The sequence below is a fragment of the Piliocolobus tephrosceles genome, chromosome 9 (genome assembly GCF_002776525.5).
Source record: "Piliocolobus tephrosceles isolate RC106 chromosome 9, ASM277652v3, whole genome shotgun sequence".
NCBI lineage: Eukaryota > Metazoa > Chordata > Mammalia > Primates > Cercopithecidae > Piliocolobus > Piliocolobus tephrosceles.
Window position 1 is genome coordinate 78,404,597 of NC_045442.1, and position 23,013 is coordinate 78,427,609.

General features: G+C 37.1%; 1 protein-coding gene, 1 non-coding gene and 1 pseudogene across 11 annotated transcripts in view; 2 read left to right on the forward strand and 1 right to left on the reverse strand.

Annotated features, from left to right (window-relative positions):
- The window catches only part of NRG3 (neuregulin 3), a 1,116,221-nt gene that overhangs the window by 464,128 nt on the left and 629,080 nt on the right, over positions 1-23,013 (forward strand). For all 10 annotated transcript variants that reach the window (XM_031936195.1, XM_026455768.2, XM_026455769.2 and 7 more), the window contains one exon: positions 19,481-19,610. In XM_031936195.1, coding sequence (XP_031792055.1) covers positions 19,481-19,610 — 130 coding nt within the window. The remainder of the gene's footprint in view (positions 1-19,480; positions 19,611-23,013) is intronic.
- Positions 4,359-4,464, forward strand: LOC111537990. The gene has a single exon (XR_002730170.1). It is a non-coding gene; the product is annotated as a U6 spliceosomal RNA (small nuclear RNA).
- Positions 12,780-13,444, reverse strand: LOC111537793 (annotated as a pseudogene).

Below are 23,013 nucleotides of genomic sequence, written 5' to 3' on the forward strand. Positions count from 1 at the left end.
TTCCTTCCTTCCTTCCTTCCTTCCTTCCTTCCTTCCTTCCTTCCTTCCTTCCTTCCTTTCTTTCTCTCTCTCTTTCTTTCTTTTTTTTTTTTGTTTGTTTGTTTTGTTTGACAGTCTTTCTCTGTCACCCAGGTTGGAATGCAGTGGTACAATTTTGGCTTACTGCAACTTCTGCCTCCTTGGTTCAAGCAATTCTCCTGCCTCAGCCTCCCGAGTAACTGGGATTACAGGTGCCCACCACCACGCCCGGCTAATTTTTGTATTTTTACTAGAGATGGACTTTTGCCATGTTGGCCAGGCTAAAGACCACCATTATCTTTCATACTTAAAATATTGAATGATTCACAAGCAGTATAATACTCCATTTGCACTTATTTCTGCAAATGGAGAGATAAGAATTGGAAGTGAACAGATGGTTATAGATCTTGATTTTTGTTTTAATTGCTGTCCAAATATCACAGAGAATGAACCAATTTTCTCAATAATATTTGTTCTGAAACAATGGTCTGAGAGTCAAGTTTGTCAATAAGTCAAAGAGTTTTGGGGAGGTTCATGGGGGTTTTTCTTTTATCTTTTTTTTTTCTCAAATGGTTTACGAAAGCATAACATGAAATGGACTGTTATTTATTTGCAGAATCTTAACTAATGAGCCACATTTGTCCCCTTTTACTTCTTACTAAACTGGAAACATAAAAAAAGGATTTATAGGAAACCAAGGTTAAAAGATAGGAACATAAAGTTTCACTCTTCCTCCCCGCTTCTGGAAACCACTAATTTATTTTCTGTCTCTGTGGATTTGCCTATTCTGGACATTTTCTATAAATGGGACTATGTAATATGTAGACTTATGCCTACTGTCTTTCACTGAGCATAATGCTTTCAAGGTTCACGCATACTGTAGCATGAATCAGTAACTAATGTCTTTTATTGGTGAATAATATTCCATTGTATAGATGTATCACTTTTTTGGTTTATTCATCACTTGGTGGACAATGGAGTTGCTTCCACTTTTTGGCTACTATGAGTAATATTTCTATAAAAACTCATAAACAAGTATGAACATTTTGTTTTCAATTCTCCTATGTGAGGAGTGGAATTGCTTGGTCATATGGTAACTCTAACATCTTGAAGAATGATCAAACTTTTCTGCAGCAGCTGCATGGTTTTACTTTCCCCAGTATTGTATGACTGTTGCTATTTCTCCACATTCTTGCCAATACTCATTGTTGTGCATTCTAATGGGTGTGAGGTGATATTTCATTGTAGTTTTGATTTTACTTTACATAAACACTAACAATTTTGGACATATTTTTTTGTGTTTGTTGGATGTATGTATACTTTGGAAAAATGCCTATTCAAATGGAAAGGAAAATTTTAAAGAACAGAAGATGTATGATAAAATTAATATTTACTGCATGTCTATAATGCATTGCGGCCTTTACTGATAAAAATGAATAATAAGTAATATTTTAATCATATTACATAAGTAAGTTCGGATAAATTAAGAACTTGCTAAAGAAAATAGTTGGCTATGCTTAAGCCAAGAGTCAAATAAGATCCACACACCTTCTCTTTGTCCCATGTAGATATCCTTCATGTACATTGATATGAAGATATACATCTTACAGAGATGAATAAGACAAACATGACTGAATAAAGCATAACGTGTGTCCCTCTCCTCTCTGGAAAAAATGTAAAAACATAAAAAAAAACTTTTATGGAATAATGCAGAAAAGGATCAATTCTCTTTCTGATATCAATATGATAGTCAAGTTATAAGTAGTGCACTCGTGAGATCATCACCTTACTAGTGATTAATGGGGGCATCCCACACTTTATTGATCTAGTCTATGTAACAGCACATGAGAAATCCATGAACTACCCTATGGAGGGCTTATTTATCTTTCAAAATGCTATAACCACATCCAGTGTCTCTAAACAAGTGCTTAGAGGTTAGCAAGCATTATGAGTATATTAGCCACCTAGATACAACTCTCCCCTGCCTGGCACTTAGCAGAGTGTAGATTGGGTACATGACAGTCACACATGCCTTGTTGCTCCTGGGAGGCAGTCATGTGCCTTATTATCTGAACTATTTCCTCACTTTCCACCCCAGGAACTAATATAGTACTCAGCAGTCTTATAGTAGATACTCAATGATAGATTGTTAAATAAATGACTTTAATTGGCATCATGCAGAGATATTACAGAATTAGATATACAGCTGATACTCAATAAATATGTGCTGACTTATTTAGTAAAGACGGGAAAGATGTGCTTGGTGCCAAACACTGTGAAAATCCCTCTACCACCCATTGTCTTCTTTTCTCATTTAGGCTTCATGAAACCCCGTGAATTATATGCTTTCATATATTCACCTTATTCATGTTCAAAATGCCAGGAAGTAGTAAAGTAGTAATGCAAACCCAGATCTGCAAAAGTACATTACGAAGCATTAAGTTGTATATTCAGAACTTGGCACACTAAATTTCATCTGAGGCTAAAACACAGAGTCCCAATGTAGTTTCAAGAAACAAGCCTTTCCCACGTTTGCTTAAGATGACACCAACACTGTCATGAAGAAAATGAACAGGGGTGCACAGGATGAGACTTCTTCAAAGAAGTGAGATGATTGATATATTGGGTACTTTATGTGAGAAGATTTGAAGAACAATGTAATTGTTTTATTATCTGATTGCATATCCCTAAGACCTGGATGTTTTCGAAATGATAAATGACTTAATGACTGAATATATTCTAGTTGTCTGTTTTAAACAAATGTGACATTTTAGGGGTTAATACTACATTCTTGATTTCCTGTATTTTTAGGCAGTAACTGTATTAGTCTCTTCTCACACAGTTATGAAGAAATACCTGAGACTGAGTAATTTAAAAAGAAAAGAGATTTAATTGACTCACAGTTCCATATAGCTGGGTAATCCTCAGGAAACTTACAATCATGGCAGAAGGCATCTCTTCACAGGGCGGCAGGAGAGAGAATAAGAGCCAGCAGAAGAAATGCCAGAGGCTTATAAAACTATCAGATCTTGTGAGAACTCACTCACTATCATGAGAACAGCATGGGGGAAGCTGCCTCCATGATTCAGTTACCTCCCACCAGGTCCTTTCCACACGTGGAGATTATGGGGATTACAATTCAACATGAGATTTGGGGTGGGATACAGTCAAACCATATCAGTAACTTTCTCTCTTTTTAAAATTTTTTAAATTTCTATTTTTTTTTTAAGTTTGAACATGTTGAGATTCAAATATCTTAAGCTTCCAAGTGCTCTTTTGACTTTTAATATATTTCTGGTGTCCCTTTTGGTCTTTTTGGTTTTTAACACTTTGGTTGCATGCTTGCATTTCCTCTCCTGCTTGTGTGCACTTCTCATGTGCCATGTCTAGGAAGTTGTATCCTTTCCACCTGATTTAGCATTTCTTTATCTTCTGTTGTGCAGCTATCAATATGCCATCTAGGTTGGGCCTGGAGATATAAGACAGCTTAAAGATATAGTCCTTTTACTTAAACAACTATCCATCTTTTAAAGTACTTTAATATAATTTTCATAACTTTTCCAGTCAGCCAGAGTGAATACTCTCTAAAGTGTCTTTGACAGTTGGCTTTATTTTTTGAGGAGGAAACTTCTCTTGATTGACTTTTTTTTGCAGCGTGGTTTGCAGACAAGATACTAAGAATCTGGGGGTGGTGGCTGGGGCTAGTGTTAGAGTTAGCCCTGTTATAATCTGAGTTTCTCAACCCATCCAAAGGAGAACACCATAGAAGTAAAAACATATTTCCTATGCAAAGGCTGCATTAAGATATCTCTAGTTCCCACCTCAACCCACTCTCTAAGCCTCTAAGCCTTTCTTGTGTAAAATGCGGAGCCACCACACCACTACTGACAAAAGTGTCCTCTCCACGAGCTCTACTAGAATATTTTTTTCTACTTCTGCCATGACACTTGACATAGTTAGCAAATGCATAAGCAGGGCTTCAAGCCAGGCGCTTGTGTTGCGATGCCTATCCCTTCTTTATGCCCCAGGCAGAGAAGAAAGTGCTTGGATTTCTGAACACTACAATAAAAGATTCAAATAAAAGCTAAGACTATTAAGGGGAAAAATAATATTTTTAGGTAATTAAAGTGAGTGATATTCATTTTCATGAAGGTATTTGAAGATCAAGTCAGTGTTTAGACATTAATTCAAAGCCATAATGGAATGAAAAGAAAATTTGAAAGAGAAAGTAATAGAAATCCCCAGAGTCAAGCACTGTCTTTATTTTTGTACCCACCTACCTCACCCCAATACCTGCTTTGCGTAGTATTTTAGTGTGTGCTCAAAAAAATGGGTGTTGGGTGCTTGCTTTGGCAGCATATATACTAAAATGGGAACAATATAGAGAAAGTTGTCATGACCCTGCACAAGGATGACATGCAAATTTGTGAAACATTCCCTGTTTTTATGGTTAATGGGTACAAAAAAAAAAAAAAATAGAAAGTTTAAGACCTATTATTTGATAGCACAGCAGGGTGACTGTAGTCAATAATAACTTAATTGTACACTTTAAATAACTAAGAGTGTAATAGGATTGTTTGTAACACAAAGTATAAATGCTTGAGGAGATGGATACCCCATTTGCCATGATGTGATTATTATGCATTGCATACCTGAATCAAAGCATCTCAAGTACCCCTTGAATATATACACCTGCTATGTACCCCCCAAAATTAAAAATAAAAATATTTTTAATAATGGTGTTGGGTAGATGGGTTCCAAGATGAATGAACTACCAAAAAATGGTGACTTCTAATTGCTCTTATGTTTATTATTCTGGAGTGATAAATAGTGTTTGACAAGCAGAAGCTTGAATATATGTAACTTAAAAGAGGCCAAATCTCAGCCCGGTTGGAAATGCAGAATATTAAAGAGATTTCTTTATGGAGTTGGGCTTTTTCGGCTTTTCCCTGCCTTTCTATGGATGAAGTGTGAAATAATAAGACTGCTGTGCGGGCCCTCCATAGTTCAGTTTCTCTTCTGTAAAATGAAAATGATATTTATATTGTATTAATAGGTTTATTCCAAGCATTATTATTGCATGCTGACTTCTAAAGTTTCTCTTATCCCAAGGTTGCTGGTTTGAATTGTTAAAACTATAATTCCTAAGGACAGATTTATTTATTTTATATGTATATATCTGTTTTATTTTTATAGATTTAGGGAGTACAAGTGCAGCTTTCTTACATTAATATTTTGCATAGTGGTAGAGTCTGGACTTTTAGTGTATTCATCACCCAAAAAACGATTTGGTAATCCAATAGATAGTTTTTCAACCCTTGCCTTCCTCCCATGTTCCCATCTTTTGTAGTCTCCATTGTATATTATTTACTGCTATATGTCCATGTGTATGTGCCCTTTGTTTAGCTCCAGGTTATAAGTAAGAACATAAAATATTTTACTCTGAGTTATTTTACTTAGGCTCATTGCCTCCAGTTCCTCTAATCTGTTCTATTGATCTATATCTATTTTTATACCAGTACCATGGTGTTTTGGTTATTAAGCCTTGAGAGTCCTAGATTTCATAAATCTTTTGCCACAAAAGATATGATTTCTTTTTTATGGCTGAGTAGTACTTTATGGTATATGGTATTTCTGGTGTGTGTATATGTGTATGTTATGTGTGTGTGTGTGTATATATATATGGAATATGGTATTTATGTTATATATGTGTGTGTATATATATACATATACCATATATATTATATATATGCACACACACACTCCATTAATAAATACTTAAGGTGATTCCATATCTTTGCTATTGTGAATAGTACTGCCAAAAATATACAAGTACAGATATCTTTTTGATATAATGATTTCTTTCCCATCGGGTATATACTCCGTAGTGGGATTACTGGATCAAATGGTAGTTCTATTTTTAGTTCTTGGATAAATCTCCATACTGTTTTCTATAAAGGTTGTACTAATTTACACTCCCATCAGCAACATATTAACATTCCCTTTTCTCCACATCCTCACAATATCTGTTGTTTTTTGACTTTTTAATATTAACCATACTGGCTGGTGTAAGATGGTATCTCACTGTGGTTTTAATTTGCATTTATCTGATGGTTAATGATGTTGAGAATGTTTTTCAAATGTTTATTGGTTGCTTGTATGTTTTCTTTTAAAAAGTGTATGTTTACATGTTTTGCACCCTTTTTAATGTAGTTATTTATTTTTCTTGTTGAGTTGAGTTCCTTGTAGATTCCAGATATTAGCCCTTTGTCAGATGCATAGATTGCAAATATTTTCCCATTCTGTAGGTTGTCTGTTTACTGTGTTGATCATTTATTTTACTGTGTGGAAGATTTTTAGTTTAATTAACTCATATATATATATATTTTTTTCTTTTTTCTTTTGAGATGGAGTCTTGCTCTGTCTCCCAGGCTGGAGTGCAGTGGTGTGATCTCAGCTCACTGCAACCTCCACCTCCTGGATTCACGCCATTCTCCTGCCTCAGCCTCCTGAGTACTTGGGACTACAGGTGCCCGCCACCATGCTTGGCTAATTTTTTTGTATTTTTAGTGGAGATGGAATTTCACTGTGTTAGACAGGATGGTGTCAATCTCCTGACCTTGTGATCTGCCTGCCTCAGCCTATATATTTGTTTTTTTGATGTTTGCTTTTGAGGACTTGGTCATAATTTTTTTTGCCTAGGCCAATGTTCAGTAAAGTCTTCCTAGGTTTTCTTCTAGGATTTTTACAGTTTCAAGTCTTACATTTAAGTCTTTAATTTCATCTTGAGTTAATTTTTGTGTATGGTAAGAGATATGGGTATGGTTTCATTCGTCAGCATATGGTTATCCAATTTTTCGAGAACCATTTGTTGAACAGAGTGTTCTCTCCCCAGTGTACATTTTTGTTGACTTAATCAAAGGTCAGTTGGTCACAGGTATGTGGCTTTATCAAATCTAGGGCTCTCAATGCTATAGTAATCAAAACTGTATGGTACTGGAATAAAAAAAAAGACATATAGATAAATGTTACAGAATGAAGAACTGATAAATGATTTCAATACAGTTTCAAGATACAAAATCAACATGGAAAAATCTGTGGCACTGCTAAACACCAATAATAATAATCGAGCTGAGAACCAAATCAAGAACTCAATCACCTTTAAAATTGTTACAAAAAAAATACATTGGCATATATTTAATGAAGGAAGTGAAAGATCTCTACAAGGAAAACTACAAAACACTAATCATAGATGACATGAACACGTGGAAAATCACCCCATGCTCATGGATTTGAAGAATCAATATCATTAAAATGACTATACTGCCCAAAGCAATGTACATATTCAGTGCCATTCCTTTACATTACCGATGTCATTTTTCACAGGATTAGACAGAAAAAATCCTAAAATTCATATGGAACCAAAAAAGGGCTTTAATAGTCAAAGCAGTCCTAAGCAACTGGAACAAAGCTGGAGGCATCACATGCCTGACTTCAAATTATACTAAAGACAGATTTAGACGATGAAAGTAGACCTGATGTACAGCAGTACACTTCATTAATTGTACTGACTGTTAAGAAATCACAATAATTTTATTCTATGTGGTAAATAACCACTGCTCAAATCCCCCTGAAAATTGTCCCCCTATGCCACCCTGGATGCCTGGGTTCCCAAACCTCCTCAGTGTTAATCCAGAAACAAGAATTAACATATAGCCCCAGAGGGACCTCCAGGACCCTGCTTCTCTCTTATGGCTGTACAGATTTATTCTAATTAGTCTTCTAATTTTCATATGACTTATTAAATATTTTGAACATCACATCCATACATACTTTCCAGACAAGAAATTTGGATGTGGGAGAAAATTCTTTAATAAACAAACACATTAATTTTCATTTTAAAAAACTGCTTTATTTTTTACATGGAACCCATGAACATAAAAAAAAAAAGAAAAACTCTTGATTATTAGTCAGCTTCAGGTATGTTCACAGAAGTATAGATATGTTTTTCATCATTCATTTCCAAAAACATTATTACAGATTTGGAGCAACAAGATGCTGTTACCTTATCCTTCTGAAGTTTTGTGTATGCCTATGATGTTGGTATAATCTTCATTGTTATAACCATTATGATACTTAGTCACAGAAAGGATGGATTAAGCATTTATTGTGTGTCAGGCTTTGTAATAAATTATGGTGACACAGAGTTTGACTTGCTAGGTCCCTAAGTTCCCATAATCTAGTTTGAGAAGAGGATGGAGAACAAACATGTAAGCAGTGAAACTGCAATTCAGAATGATCGTCACAGTATTAGAGATGAATAGGAAGTGTGCCTGGAGCTCTGAATACTTTCAGCCACTTCTAACCTGAGGAGCTAGGGAAGACTTCAGTATGTGCTTACATTTCACATAAACCTGAAACAATTAGAAAATATTTGTTAGGCAGAGATATGTAGCTGTGTACAACGTAAAGGGAATAGCACATTTAAATTCATAGTCTAAAAGTGGCTGTATGTGTTCCAGTACTGTTGGAGCTCAAGGAGTGTGTGAGAGAGAGATTAGGAAGTGCAGTCCCAGGGAGCCTTCTCTGATGGCTTGTGTGGGGAATTGCTGAATAAGCTAGGAAGTGTTTGTTAATCTTGTGTAATGAAGACCCAATGGAGTTTTAGCCACAAGATGAAGAGAGCTCACGTGTGCTCTTGAGGTGGGTGTGTTAACTCTTGAGTAAGTAGTAGAAACCAGTGTGAGGTTCAGGGAGACCAGACAGGAGGCTGTTGCTATGTGTGAGAAACTTTTATCCACTAAAAGTTTCATATAAAGACACATTTGGGAAATAAAGATGTTGTAGAGAATGGAACACCATCCCCACCATGGATAGCATCCAGATTAATGCTGGAAATCAAATTTCAGTTAGAAAATTGCTTAGGAAACATGTTGTCAGAAGAAGGAGAGCCATGTAATTCAAGTCTATGGTGGCATCTCTTTCAAGTTTCCCAATGCACCTGACTCAGAAGATAGATTCAGTCTGTTAGCTGAGGTCTGTCTGTGCTGGAGAAGCATGAAAAGGGTCCCACGAACATAGACTCAGTTCTCTTTGAAGTTTAAGATCCATCTACAAATGGCCATGTTCTTTTCTTAGCAGAAAGTATTGGGGTTTCTGTGTACATGCTGCTCACTGCTTATGTGTAAGTAAGGTAAAATTTGAGCAAGTGGAAAATGACCCCACTGTAATCCAGATCATAATATTTCTAAATAAGCACACACAATAGTCAACCAACCTACTTCATGAATTTTTATGGAATGAGGCAGAGACAAGGCCACTGTACACCCATGAAAAAGTATAAGTATGCACTTCTGACCTATGTGAGGTAAGTGTTTGCTCCTTCTCTGTCAATAGCAAGCCCTACTACAGTCTTCCAGCATATTGGATTTTTAGGCCACTCGGTTAGCAATTGTCTTCACTTCTACATAGCATTTAATCCTTAATGTACTCCTGCTTTTCTTAGCCTATAGAGTAGTTCAAACTCCCAGGGAGACTGTTTTGTTAGAAGGAATGAAGTCTCTATGGGTATACTGAAAATCTCATCTACAATAGATAAAAGTCCATAATTTAGGGTTAGTGTGAGGATATTCATTCAATAAGTATTTATTGAATAACTATTGGATAGCAGGTGATGAATTAGTTATTAGGAATACGTATACCCACATACATGCACACACACACACACACACATAGATATAAAACATGTTTGTATCTTCCAGAAGCATATGGCTTATGGAATAAACAAATGGAAATAATGAAGGTTATTATTTCTAGTAGCAAGTTTGAGAGTATCCCATAGGGTAAGTCTCATTTTTGTTAGACTTTGATAAATCATCTCAAAGGCTAGGCTTCCCAGACATGTGTGTTATCTGTGGCTCAAGACTATGAGTAGCAGTCATAGCTCTGATTGAAAGAATGAGAGCCAAAGAGCAGAAAGAGAGGGGTGTAGTTCTGTGACCTAAATGATGAAAAGTCCCCAGAGAAGAAAGCCTTTACTGGGCAACACTATAGAGAGTTTTGTAGAGAACAGAAATATCCAATGGGAATTTATTTTTGCTGAAGTTTTCTCTGTCTTATAGTATGTTCTCTGGATGAAATCTGTGGACAACTGTGGGATTGTTGGGGTAAAAGTGGCAACCTGCAGAGCGAAGCATGTGCGAAGGCCTGAGGGGACCTGGGACATTTGAACAATTGTGGCTTGTGTATTGAAAGTGGGGGGCAGTTATTATGTATGAGATGAGGAGTGAGAGACACAGAGGGCTTGGTAAGATTTTGGTCTTCATCATAAGAGCCTAGATAAGCCATGACATGATTATCTGAACAGCAGTGACCCATTGCTATGTTTATTTTTTTTTTTTTGCATATATTATGGAAACAGATTTTATTGTAAATAATTCATTTTAGGGTGGCTAGCATGTGCACAGACAGGTCTGTAAGGAATATTCCAGTTAAGATGAGATGGAAAGAAGTGGTAGATTCAAAAGATATTTAGGAGTTAGAATCAAGAGTATTTGGTGATTGCACACGCAGGATCAAGAGAATGGCTACTAGGTTTCTGGCCTGGGCAATGGGATCGGTGGTGTCACATTAACTGAGACTGGGATTGCTAAAGGAAGAGCAGGTTTGTTGAGGAAGAGCAAGAGTTCCATTTTCTTTAAGCAAATTCTGAGGTGCTTTTGGAAGGTCCATCAAGAGGGAAGAGATAGGCAGACTGGAATTCAGAGAAACCTGTGAGCTGGATGTGTAAAATCAAGCAGTTTTCGAAAGCAACATCCAGGACCCACCTCCAGTGTCTCTGGTGCAGTAGGTCATGGATGGAGTCCATGCTTTACATTTCTAATATACTCACTCAGAGATGGTTCTGATGCTGCTAATTTGAGTACCACCTGGGAATAGCACTCACCTAGAGAATAAATAAATAAAAAAGAAAGAAAGAATGGAAATAAAAATGTGACCTATGGGAAACAGTATAACAGAGTCAGTCAAGCTGCATTGGTTTGTGTTCAGAAGCTCCCAGGTGAGAGCCATGAACCCTTGGGTCAATGAAGTAAACAAAGTAAGCAAAGACTCAATCTCTATTATTTGTAAAAATAATAGTAATAATAATACAAATAGCGCAAATTCATAGTGTTGTTTTAAGGTCAAAAAAGACAGCTAGGCTGGGCGCGGTGGCTCAAGCCTGTAATCCCAGCACTTTGGGAGGCCGAGGCAGGCGGATCACAAGGTCAGGAGATCGAGACCACAGTGAAACCCCGTCTCTATTAAAAATACAAAAAATAAGCCGGGCGCGGTGGCGGGCACCTGTAGTCCCAGCTACTCAGGAGGCTGAGCCAGGAGAATGGCGTGAACCCGGGAGGTGGAGCTTGCAGTGAGCCGAGATCGTGCCACTGCACTCTAGCCTGGGCGATAGAGCAAGACTCCGTCTCAAAAAAAAAAAAGACAGCTAAAGGAAAACACTTAGCATGGTATTAAGTATATGCTTGGGGTTATTTGAAAGCCAGTCTTTAAGTAATCCAGCATTTAAATATAGATTAGATGATACTAAGTTGGTGAAAGTCAAAGGTCAAGAGGAAAATCAAGACTATATGATAACATAGATTCCAAGGAAAGAAGGGTTTTCACAAAGGCAAGAGTGGTTATGAGTGTCAGTTGTTTTTGAGAATTTCAATGAGATACAAAAAAAACAACAACAAAACAAACAAACAAACAAAAACCACTATTGGATTTAGAGATAGCTAGTAACAAAAAATAGGCCATTTCAGGAAAGCGATGTGGGGTGCAGAGATAGCATCTACGAAGCACATAGCACAGAGCCTAGTGTATGCCAAGGGCTCCAGTGATGGTAGATGCTGTTATTATTATCATAGTTCAAAGCAGTTTGTAATATGCATGTGTTCGCATGCTGGTTAAAGGAAATACATTCAGTTGAGCATAAACTCTGCAGTTCCCAAAGAAATGCATTTCCATTGAACAAGCTATGTCCCATTCAGGTTTAAATAGCTGAAACAGTTTTTAAAAGCAGGATTTCAAACTGCAACGTGGCAGATATGTCATACAACTTTAACAAGGGCCCTTTCTACATTTGCTGCAAGAATTAACGGCTCTGGGATACATCAAGAACTGTCAGTTCTCATAGTAGCCCCACGAATCAATTGAACTTTTAAAATCCTCACCCTATACTCCCCATTTCTCCCATGCCAGCAAAGTGAACAATTGTCTGATCTTTGGCAGCAGGGAGAAAGCTATCTTTGCCTATTGCCAGCTGAGAAATGGTTTGTTTTCCCTTTCAAACACCACTGCATTCTTCTTGCAATTTCCCTTTACCATTAAATATTTTATAACTCAGTCTCATGCCAGTGTGCCTTCCTGGGTGCCTGATAAATGACAGATTCTACAGAAAATTTTAATATATGGCAGCAGGTTTCATTTACAGTATTCCTACAGAAGAGGCTGCTGGAGTCAACAACCATATTTAAATGGCTTCTGGCTTGTAAAGGTAGTTTGCTAATCCCAAAAGCTTTTAGATTGCATTGCCAGATTCTTACCTTTTCTTAGAGAATCGTCATATCGTGAACTCTATGGGAGAGGAAAAAAAGAAAAACCTGCTTGAGGAATGTGACTTTTTTTGTTTGTTTGTTTAAAAATAAATCTTACATAGCCTTACGTTTCAATTGTTTTTCTTTAAGAGGAATGAGTTGTGTACATGGCGTTTAAATGCTTTACAGACAAGAAAAAAAAACTGCACTAGAACCAACTGATTCATCATCATCTTCATCTTCTTTATCTTTATCTCCTTCATCCTCTTCATCTTCCTCATCTTTCTCCTCTTCCTTCTTTTCCTTGCTTTTATCAGCCTTGACAACTCCCTTCTTTGCTGCATCAGGCTTTCCTTTAGCTCGATATGCAGCAGTATCCCTTTCCTTTTTTTCCTTCAGCTTCGCAGCCTTCTTTTCATAAGGCTGCTTGTCACCTGCAGCAGTGTTATTCGGCATCTCTCCCAGGTTCTTTGCAACATCATCAAAGGGCAGACCAGGATGTTCTCCTTTGGTTTGCGGGGGATACTCAGAGCAGAACAGGAAAAAGCTCGAAGGAGGCCTTTTGGGTACATTGGGATCCTTGAACTTCTTTTCTGTCTCTCCTTTAGGAGGGATATAGGTTTTCATTTCTCTTTCATAAGAGCCTTGTCCGCCTTTGCCATATCTTCAAATTTTCCTTTCTCTTTAGCAGACATGCTCTTCCACCTTTCTGAGCACTTCTTAGAAAACTCTGAGAAGTTGACTGAAGCATCTGGGTGCTGCTTCTTAGGCTTCTCCCAACAAGTTTACACAAAAAATGCATATGATGACATCTTGCCTCTCGGCTTCTTAGGATCTCCTTTGCCCATGTGTAGTTATTTTTCTGCACTAAGAATTGAGGCCGCTGCACTTCCGCGGACATAAGAAACAAGCTCCTGGAACTCAAGGTCAGCCGGGGTTGGGTTCCTGTTGCTGCATGCGTCGCCCGCCCGAAACCGCTGCAAAGTAGTGGCGCGTCCGACTGCCCAACTCTAGTGGATAAAGAGGAAATCTGACATTTTTAAGCCAGGAGTGTGAAGAGTTTATTTAGGATCTAATCTGAGTCTCAATGTTTTTCTGCTTTTGTGTTTTGTTTTGTTTTGTTTTGTTTTTGTTTGTTTTTTGTGGCGGGGAGTAGGGGGTGACCTTGCTTTTCCCATCCGGGATTCCTTTTCCTGTGCCAATTCAATCACACATATTCAAGCCCAGCTCCAATGCCAACAGTTTAAGAAACCCTCAGAGATAACTGTAGCCTGAATTAAGCTCTCCCTTCCTTTGACTATCTCATGCAATTATTAACTGTAATAACCAATTTAGTACTCTTGTTCCTGCAACAAAATACGTGTTCCCACAGTGTGCTACATTGTGCCGGCAACACAGAAACCTCCATAAGTAATATTCAGGTTGAATTCAGTACTTAAGGGGGAAACCAGTCATCGTTTTAATTCATTAATAAATTAACTTTAATTGCAAAATCTGCGGGGATTTCTGTCTTCCAACCCAACATTTTCTTCCCTTTTTGCCTTTATTAATGAATTAACCACCACCACCTCTCACTGTGCATTTAATTACTGTGCTGATTACTTACTATGTATGCTACATGATGTGGAAAGAATAGAAAACTTAAAAGCAAAGCACTCTCCCTGCTGACCTCCCTGGGGATAGAGACCAAAACATTAAAAAAAAAAAAAAAAAAAAAAAGAAAACATATAAACTACATATAACAAGTGCCAGATGAGTGATCCAGCTAATTGCACAGTTCCTATGGCCCCAAGTGATGGGGTACTATTTCTAATGTCAGCAGTAGTACTTCCTTAAACTGATCCCTAGACCTTGGTCATGGTGCTTGGAAAACCCTTTCTCGGCGCAATCTCTGCTCATCTTAATCCTAACACCCCTTTATTCTTCCTGTCCCTCCTTTCTGGAGAATCCTTTCCAATTGTTTTGCTTTGTTTTCTCCTCCTTTGTCCTCCATGCTGCTGAGCTGATTTTTCCCTCCTTTAATGAAATTCTGTGCTCTTTCCCTAAGGTGTTTTGGAGCCCTTCTTATATCCTAACTTAATTCGCTTCCCAGATATTTTTAAAATAGAGTTTTTGTTCACTATAACACTTTTTTTTTTTCTATTTTGAGACAGGGCCTCACTCAGCCCTGCCTCAAACAGGCTGGGGTGCAGTGGCACAATACCAGTTCACTGCAACCTCGACCTCCTGGGCTCAGGTGATCCTCCCACCTCAGCCTTCTGAGTAGCTGGGGTCACAGCCATGTGCCACCATGCCTGACTAATTTGTTATTATTATTATTTATATAGATGGGGTCCCCCTATGTTGTCCTGGCTGGTCACAGACTCCTGGGTTCAAGTGATCCTCCCACCTTGGTCCCTGTAGTTCTGAGATACAGATGTGAGCCTGAGTGCCTGGCCTCTGATACCACTTTTTAACACTAACAAGTAGAAAAATGCTATATAAAAAGTTGTCCTCTTTTTTTTTTTTTTTTTTTTTTTTTTTTTTTTTAGATGGAGTTTCCCTCTTGTTGCCCAGGCCAGAGTGCAATGGTGCAATCTCCGCCCACTGCACCACTGCACCCTCCACCTCATGGGTTCAAGTGATTCTCCTGCCTCAGCCTCAAAGGAGCTGGGAATACAGGTGCCTGCCATCATGCCTGGCTAATTTTTTGTATTTTTAGTAGAGGCAGGGTTTCACCATGTTGGCCAGGCTGGTCTGGAACTCCTGACCTCAGGTCATCCACCCTCCTTGGCCTCCCAAAGTGCTATGATTATGAGTGTGAGCCACCACACCCGACCAAAGTTTCTATCTGTGTAATACTATATAGATAAATACCTATTCTATGCCTCTCTGTGTCAAGCCCTCAATAAGCCCGTGCATTAAAGATGTGAAGACTTCTCTGCTCCATGGAAGCAAGCTCATGGTCCAGTCATATGGGAGCTTCAGAAGCTGATGAATGTGGAGAGAATGACGTATGATAGCAAGGCCCACTCTGGAATAAGGGAACATAAAGAAAGCCTTGAAATATAAATTGGAATTCACAGGAACATTAGGCCCCTCCTGTTTACTTACAGAAATCTTCATCCATATAATTGTTTTGAAGGCAATAGCTCTGTAACAAATTATTTACCAAATTACATTCCTAGAAACAGAAGTTTGATTAAGTACATGCCAAAATAGTACCATATACTATAGCTAGCTTAGTGTATTGGACTGTCTTAAAAGTGGCGTAGCTTTAAAAAATATAAACAAGCTTCCAAAAGTGTTGAATTTGCTCACAGATGAGAGTTTTATATCTGATTACAAAGATACACCAAGGTTGTTTAGGGTCATAACTTTTATAGTTTGGCATTAGATCTTATCCACGTTCTCATTCTCACAAATGTTCCATGTTCGTTCTTCAGAATAAAACACTCAGCTGGATATGGTAGAGCACACTATGCCACCTTAGGGCACAGAAAGAAAATAAAGAATTGCACCTTATAGTTGTTTTTTTTTTTTTTTGGCTCATTCTTATTTATGTTGTATTTTATGTGCTTTGTAGTATATCTTATATGTTGAAAATTAAATAGATGTATGAATACATACATGCACTTTAATCAGATCTACCAATATAGGAGGATATCATCCAAAATTATTAGCATCTCTTTATTAGGCTTTGTTTGGTTGTAAGTAATAGAAAACCTGAATAAGAGTGACTTAGACATAGTATGCTTATTATTCATTCAACAAAGATCTAGGTAGGTGGTCTTAGAGTTAGCATAGCAACCTAGTGATTTTATTAAGGGTCCAGAATTTGCCTATATTTCCATACACATCTTTTGCATGACTTTCAAGAATAAAATTTCGCCTGATGATGAATTACACTTACCCTACCCAATGCCTCTGTGATTTCAGGTAATAATACTATATAGATAACAGATAGTAAAATGCTTAGGTACATTCTAAGGTTTCAAATGTATTGATAATTGCAGTTATTTACTTAAAGAATGATCATACCCAATGTTTTATTGTTTATTATATTGTCATTTAAAAATTATAATAATGATGTTTTCTTTGAATTCAGTAAAGTCATTGTGAAGGTTAAGCATGAGTATTTTAAATTAATTTGGGGATTCTTTAAGCTGTGGAAATGGAAAGCCTCAGTACATGCTAAGCCTGATATCTGAGCTTTCCCACCCCAGACTTTTGCAGAGCCATTTACTTGGGTCTCTGATCCTCTGTAATGTGCTGATAGATGATAACATGATGGAGAAATCGGTTGGTAGAATGAGGCGGTAACCACTAGAGACAGCAGTTGTCAGATGGAAATTAATTGATTGTAATTGCTTTGCCATTGTATTGCACTTGAAGTCTGTAGCTTGTTAAAACCACTGATTATAAAATAAGGATCTCACTTTTTATGCTGTAGATTATGTTAATGAAAAGCTGTTCTTAGAAGCATGATCAGTGAATATCAATAAATGGATAATAAGAAATTAAAGGAAAAGTTAACTAACTGATCATGAGTTAATATACTTCAGCAGCCAGAGTAGCAGTCAACTGTGCACGGTTTCATATTGAATTTTTTCCTCAGAGCTCTTGAATTTTAAATATTTCCCATAGAGAGATTGATTCTGTGTGACTGTTTATCACATACTGTCTTGAATAACAGATCTTTACTGTAGAGAATCTCCTGCAAGATGGAAAATGTGTGTGTTTTGCAGAGCCTTTATTTTGTGCCAAAGTATTAACAAGCAGATATTTTGAAGTAGAAAACAAGTTCCCATTGCAACATCAATAGTGGTTTATTTCAGTGCTCATGGAATATGAGTAACATATGTGTGAGGGTCTGTGTGAATCTGAATGCCTTGCTTTTGCAGTCTTTATCAATATTACAAAAAGAATACTAAAATGATAACATAAATGTTAAATTATATTTCACTTTTTGCTGTACAAAATGCATTAAATTTCATAAAATTGTAATGAGGTTTTTAATTATAGCTTTCATTTATAGCATTTAATTATTGATGTTAGAGAGATCAGATATTTTGAAGATATTTTTATGAGCACCAATTCTTATCAAGCCTCCATGCCAGCCCTCAAAGACGTTACAGAGGAAAAGAACAGATAAAACAAAGAAAGGATTACTTGCAGTTTTGAATGCAGTGAGGAAAGTGGTAAGAGGCACTGGGAGGCACAAGATGAGATCATCTAAGTTCTGAGGATTTCTGGGTGTCCTCAACAAAGAATGAAGGTCTGGGAAGAAGGAGCAGTGTGACAGTTCTTGGTATTTTGAGAAAATAGAGTGATAGTTGAAAATTAGGTTGCATAAAGTTTTAGAATGCAAGAAGAGACCATCAGGCAGATAAACATATAGATGGCCCATGCCCTGGTTTGCCCTACTATGGATTTTAAAGTTATTCCCACAGGAGAGCCCCATGAGGATTTTTAGATGTGGGAGAGATAGGGGTGAGTTTCCTTTTAAAACGATCACTCACCATCAGTTGTGACGATAATCAGGGAAGAAGCTCATTGTGACCTTCATTTACTGTCTTAGTTCATTTTCTATTGCTTTAGCTGAATACCTGAAGCTGGGTAAATTACAAATAAAATAAATTTATTTCTTACAGTTTTGTAGGCTGAGAAGTCCAAGGTCAAGGGGCTGCATGTGCTGAGGGCATTCTTGCTGGTGAGGACTCTCTGCAAGCCCTGAGGCAGTGCAGGGCATCGCATGGATGGGGCAAGAGAATGTCAGATCAGTCCTTCTTTCTCTTCTTAAACAGCCAACAGTTCCATCATGGGGGCCTCACCGTGATGACTTTATCTATTCCTAATTACCTCCCAAAGGCCCCATCTTCAAATATCATCAACATAAAAATTTGAGGATTAAGTTTCCAACACATGGAATTTAGGAGACACATTCAAACAAGGGCGGTTAATAAGCTGGTGTAATATCCTGTGCTGTTGAATATTATTATTAATCTAAATATCTGTAAAGGAAATTAAAAGCTTAAGTGCTGAATAATTTTTTCTTCTTTGACTTTTTAAGTATATTTTTTGTTGAATGTTACAGTGGAATTGGTGCTAATAGTTAGTTGCTTAAAACTCTGTAATTAGAATAATATCTACATGTGGTAATAGAGTCTGTATCTTGTAGATAGCATATATTTATGGTTAGTCTCGTATTTGGGATGCAGATATTGATGTATAACTTAATTTGAAAATGTATGTAATTATGATTTTAAAAATGCATGTTTAAGATAATGCTAAAAAATGACAATAATTGGTCCTGTTAAATATTTACCAGAAACATTCTTCATATTTGAGAATCTGGTTCAGAATTTAGAACATTTGCATTTTAATTACATAATAAAAGGAGAAAGTAAAAGAATAATTGGCTTAGCTATTAGCCAATTATAGCTGTAACTAAAAAAAAAATCCCCCAAACTGACATTGGATTCTACAGAATAGTCACAATATACATTGATCACATGTTTAATTATATTTGGCAGCAATAAAGGGAAGGGAATGTTGTTTCAATCCTTCATACAACATGTTTGTTAAAACTAAAATCAATGAGGGTGGATTTGGGGTGTTTGGCTCAGGATCATTAAGCTTTTAGTGTTTATGTGTCCTCAAATGGGGCTTCTCCACAGTGACTCCAATAGTTAAAATTTATTGGAGAAATAAGACAATTGAATACAGTGGTTACAGCCAGCTGCATTTGGTCAGTACCATGGAGGGTTGGAGCTGTCTGTCTAGAGTCCCAGAGGTCACAGCCCATGAGAAGGCCTCCATACAGAGATCCAGGGCCAGTGACAGGAGTTGTTGGTGTCAGAATGTACTGCTGACAGCATTTCCCTCTGTGCTTTCCCTGACAGATGCAACGACGTATTCCACAGAGCGATCCGAGCACTTCAAACCCTGCCGAGACAAGGACCTTGCATACTGTCTCAACGATGGCGAGTGCTTTGTGATCGAAACCCTGACCGGATCCCATAAACACTGTCGGTAAGCCACTGAGGACACTGGTGGAAAGGGCAGGCCCTCTGTAAGGCCTGGGGGTGGAGGGTGCTGGCAGCATCTGTAATGTGTCATGTCCGGGATACACACAGTCCCACCGTTTGAATAGCAGAATTGGGAGTTTTAATTTGGAAAGGGCAAGGACAAAACGGAAACAAAGTAGTCATGGTTTAAGTTTTACCTGACCAAGCGAACGAAGATTTACCTTTAGATCTGCAAAGTTAATGGAAATAATTATTTACACACTTTAGAAGAGTATATTTATGATGTGGAACTTAGGCATATATCCTAGTACTCAGAAATAATCTGTTCTTGAGAACCTGCTGACTGTGGCAGGAGAAGCAAACTGCTCATCTAAGATCTAGAATCTCAGTGTTTATTTGTGAACCAACCCCAGAGACTTTAACTGTGTCCAGAGAAAACTGCATTTTATTTTGTTTCTGCCCTCCTTTATTAATTTCAATACTTTCTCTTAACACCTCTGATGAAACACTCTCCAGCAAGAAGTTGTAAATGAAATGGCAGTCCTGTTATAGTCTAAGTAGAGAACTACTTGGGGGAAAACTCCCAGTAGAGATCAGGAAGGTGTTTAATTGGTTTTTAGAGACACGAGGTTATGTAACTGCTAAAAGTAAAAACAAGGGGGGATAAAGAGTGCACTTATAGACACTACAGCTTTAAGACTCCATAGAAGAATCAAATTAACATCTGAAAAATATTTCTTACCAAGTTTTCACTTCAAGTATTACCCTGGTAATTTGTTTTTCTTTGCAATTGTATATGCATCAGTGATCATATATATCCACACCCCTTTTCTTCTCTTTATTTGCTCTTCTCATATGACACAGTTATCAAATTAATTATTTGGAATCATAAGGCATGGAAAATTATGACTTTTTTCTATTACTGTTATAAAACTCGATTCCCATGTTGTTTCCCTGAGATGATGTAGAGAAATGTATCGTATAGTTACAAACTTAGAACTTGCCATGTCGGCAGAAGCTGCCTGGATCCAAGAGCCAGGTTTAGTCCACAGGGAAGATGTATTGCCACACTGAGCAATGGCACAGGTTTGGAAGAACAGATACATGATATGGTAGGAGAGCTCTGTAAAAGTTACCATATGTCCTGTGTCAGGACAAATAGAACTGTGACCTTTCCTCACCCCTGACATGTGGTGTTCATATATGACTTTGGCAGTGCCACTGCATTTACCCGAGTTGCAAAATTTGCACCCTATTGCTATGCTCTGCAAACCTGGGTTGGGGAAGAAGGGGAGTGGGGATTGTTCCTCTCCACACTCCTCCTTTCTCATATTTTTTTGTGACTGTGAACGTATGGACACAAAGCACACAAGTGTTATTAAGACCTTAAGGGAAAATCTAGGAATGAACAACTCCTTCAAAGTGTGATGTGCATGCAAGCCCTTTTAGCTCCTCAACCATGTTACAGTTACCTTGATCAATCTAATGAGATTATCATTTGGAAGTGGGCAATGCAATCAATTATGTTTGAATTTGTAATCAATTAAAGAAGAGATGAATCAGAAGCATTGGCTAAAGCAGTAGCTTTCTTTGATGGTGTTTTCCCCGGAGGAAGAATTGGATCAGGTCCCACCACAGTATGCAGGCTGAGATGATTCATCTTTTCCAAAACTGAGACTATCGGGAGAACAAAGTAATTCTTCTTTTTCGTCGTTTGACCATGCTGTATATTTCAGTACTTCATGAGTGTGTTAATTTGCTAGGACTGCTGTAACATTGTGCTACAGACTGGGTGGCTTCACTATGGAAATTTATTTTCTCACAGTCCCCGAGGTCAGAAGTCCAACATAAAGGTGTCAGCAGTTTATTCCTTTTGAGGCCTCTCTCCTTGGCTTATAGATGGTCAAGGAGATGTATCTTATCATGTTTCCTCTGTAGGTGTTTGTGTTCGGAGTTGATTCCTTTTCAGGCCTCTCTCCTTGGCCTGTAGATGGTCAAGGAGATGTATCTTCTCATCATGTTTCCTCTGTAGGTGTGTGTGTTCCAAATTTCCTCTAAGGACATCAGGCATATTAGATTGGAGCACATCCTCATGACCTTATTTTAACTTCATTACTTCTGTGAAGACCTTTCTCCAAACATGATCACATTCTGAGGAACTGGAGTTTACTTCATGTAGGGATTTTAATTTTTGTAGATACATTCAGTCCATAACAGTGAATCTCATGTCCATAAAAGAAAAATCCTTTGCTTTTATGCATATGCATGTACATCTCTAATTTTTGTAACACACATAAGCAGATATGTATATATATATATATATAGTTTAAATGAAATGATGTACATATTTAATAATTTTGGCCTTCTGTCTTCATATTTCTTGCATATTTCAGTACAGACAGCCTGTTATTTAACATAGACTCACAACATAGCTAATCATGACAAAAGACTAGCCTAAGACAAAATTGGAGCTCGAGTAGGTTAATAGATGCCTATAAATCTCCTACTAGTGTGTATGAATAAATCACACATCACATGTGCCTGCTATTCATCTCTCAAGCTTTGCTGCAAATAAAAGGCTTACATTTGTTCTAAAATTCTAAAAATTCCAACGTAGTTATTAATAATGTGCCATTTTGTACAGCACTCTATTTAAGTAGTATGTTTCAGTCATTCTCCTATTCAACAAATGTTTACTGAGCACCTCCTATCATGAAGATACTGTTGAATAAATACAGAAATGAATTTAAAAATTAAATGACGCAGTGCTTCATAATGTGTTTGGAGTAAGAAAAATACTTCACCATTAGGAAATTTTGAAAAGCAAAATACTTCAGAGTGACTGACATACTACAAGGAGTATCTTTATGACATAGTAGTTACTGGATTTTGTTTCAGGTTAGATAAGATGCCATTTAATAGATCTGAGTGGTAGTATAAAGGCTTGTGTGTGACCCTAGCTTTTTCAATAGTTTATTTTTATATGTCTCAAAAGATTAGACATTTAAATCTGAAAGAAATTAAAATTGTATTTCTTGGATTAAAAAAATTATAATCCTATAATAAACTGCATCAAATAGTTTTCTATGTTGTGAAAGTAGACCATACTCCGACACATTTCTGTTTTCTTCTCAAGGAACAATAGGTACACAATTACCAAACTATTTGTGATAGAAATCCTGAAAGTACATGCTCAAAAAAAAAAAAAAAAAAAAACAATAAAATCCCAGAAAAGGGAGGTGTTGAAAGTGGGGGATACGTTTGTTTCTTTGTAATTTTGTTATTCCAATTCTTCAAGAAACATTTGTGGTACCAGTACTTAGAAATTATAAAGCAATTTAATTAAAAAAAAAAAAACAAAAAAAAAAACTTGACAGAAGGATTTTTTTTTTTTTTTTTTTTTTTTT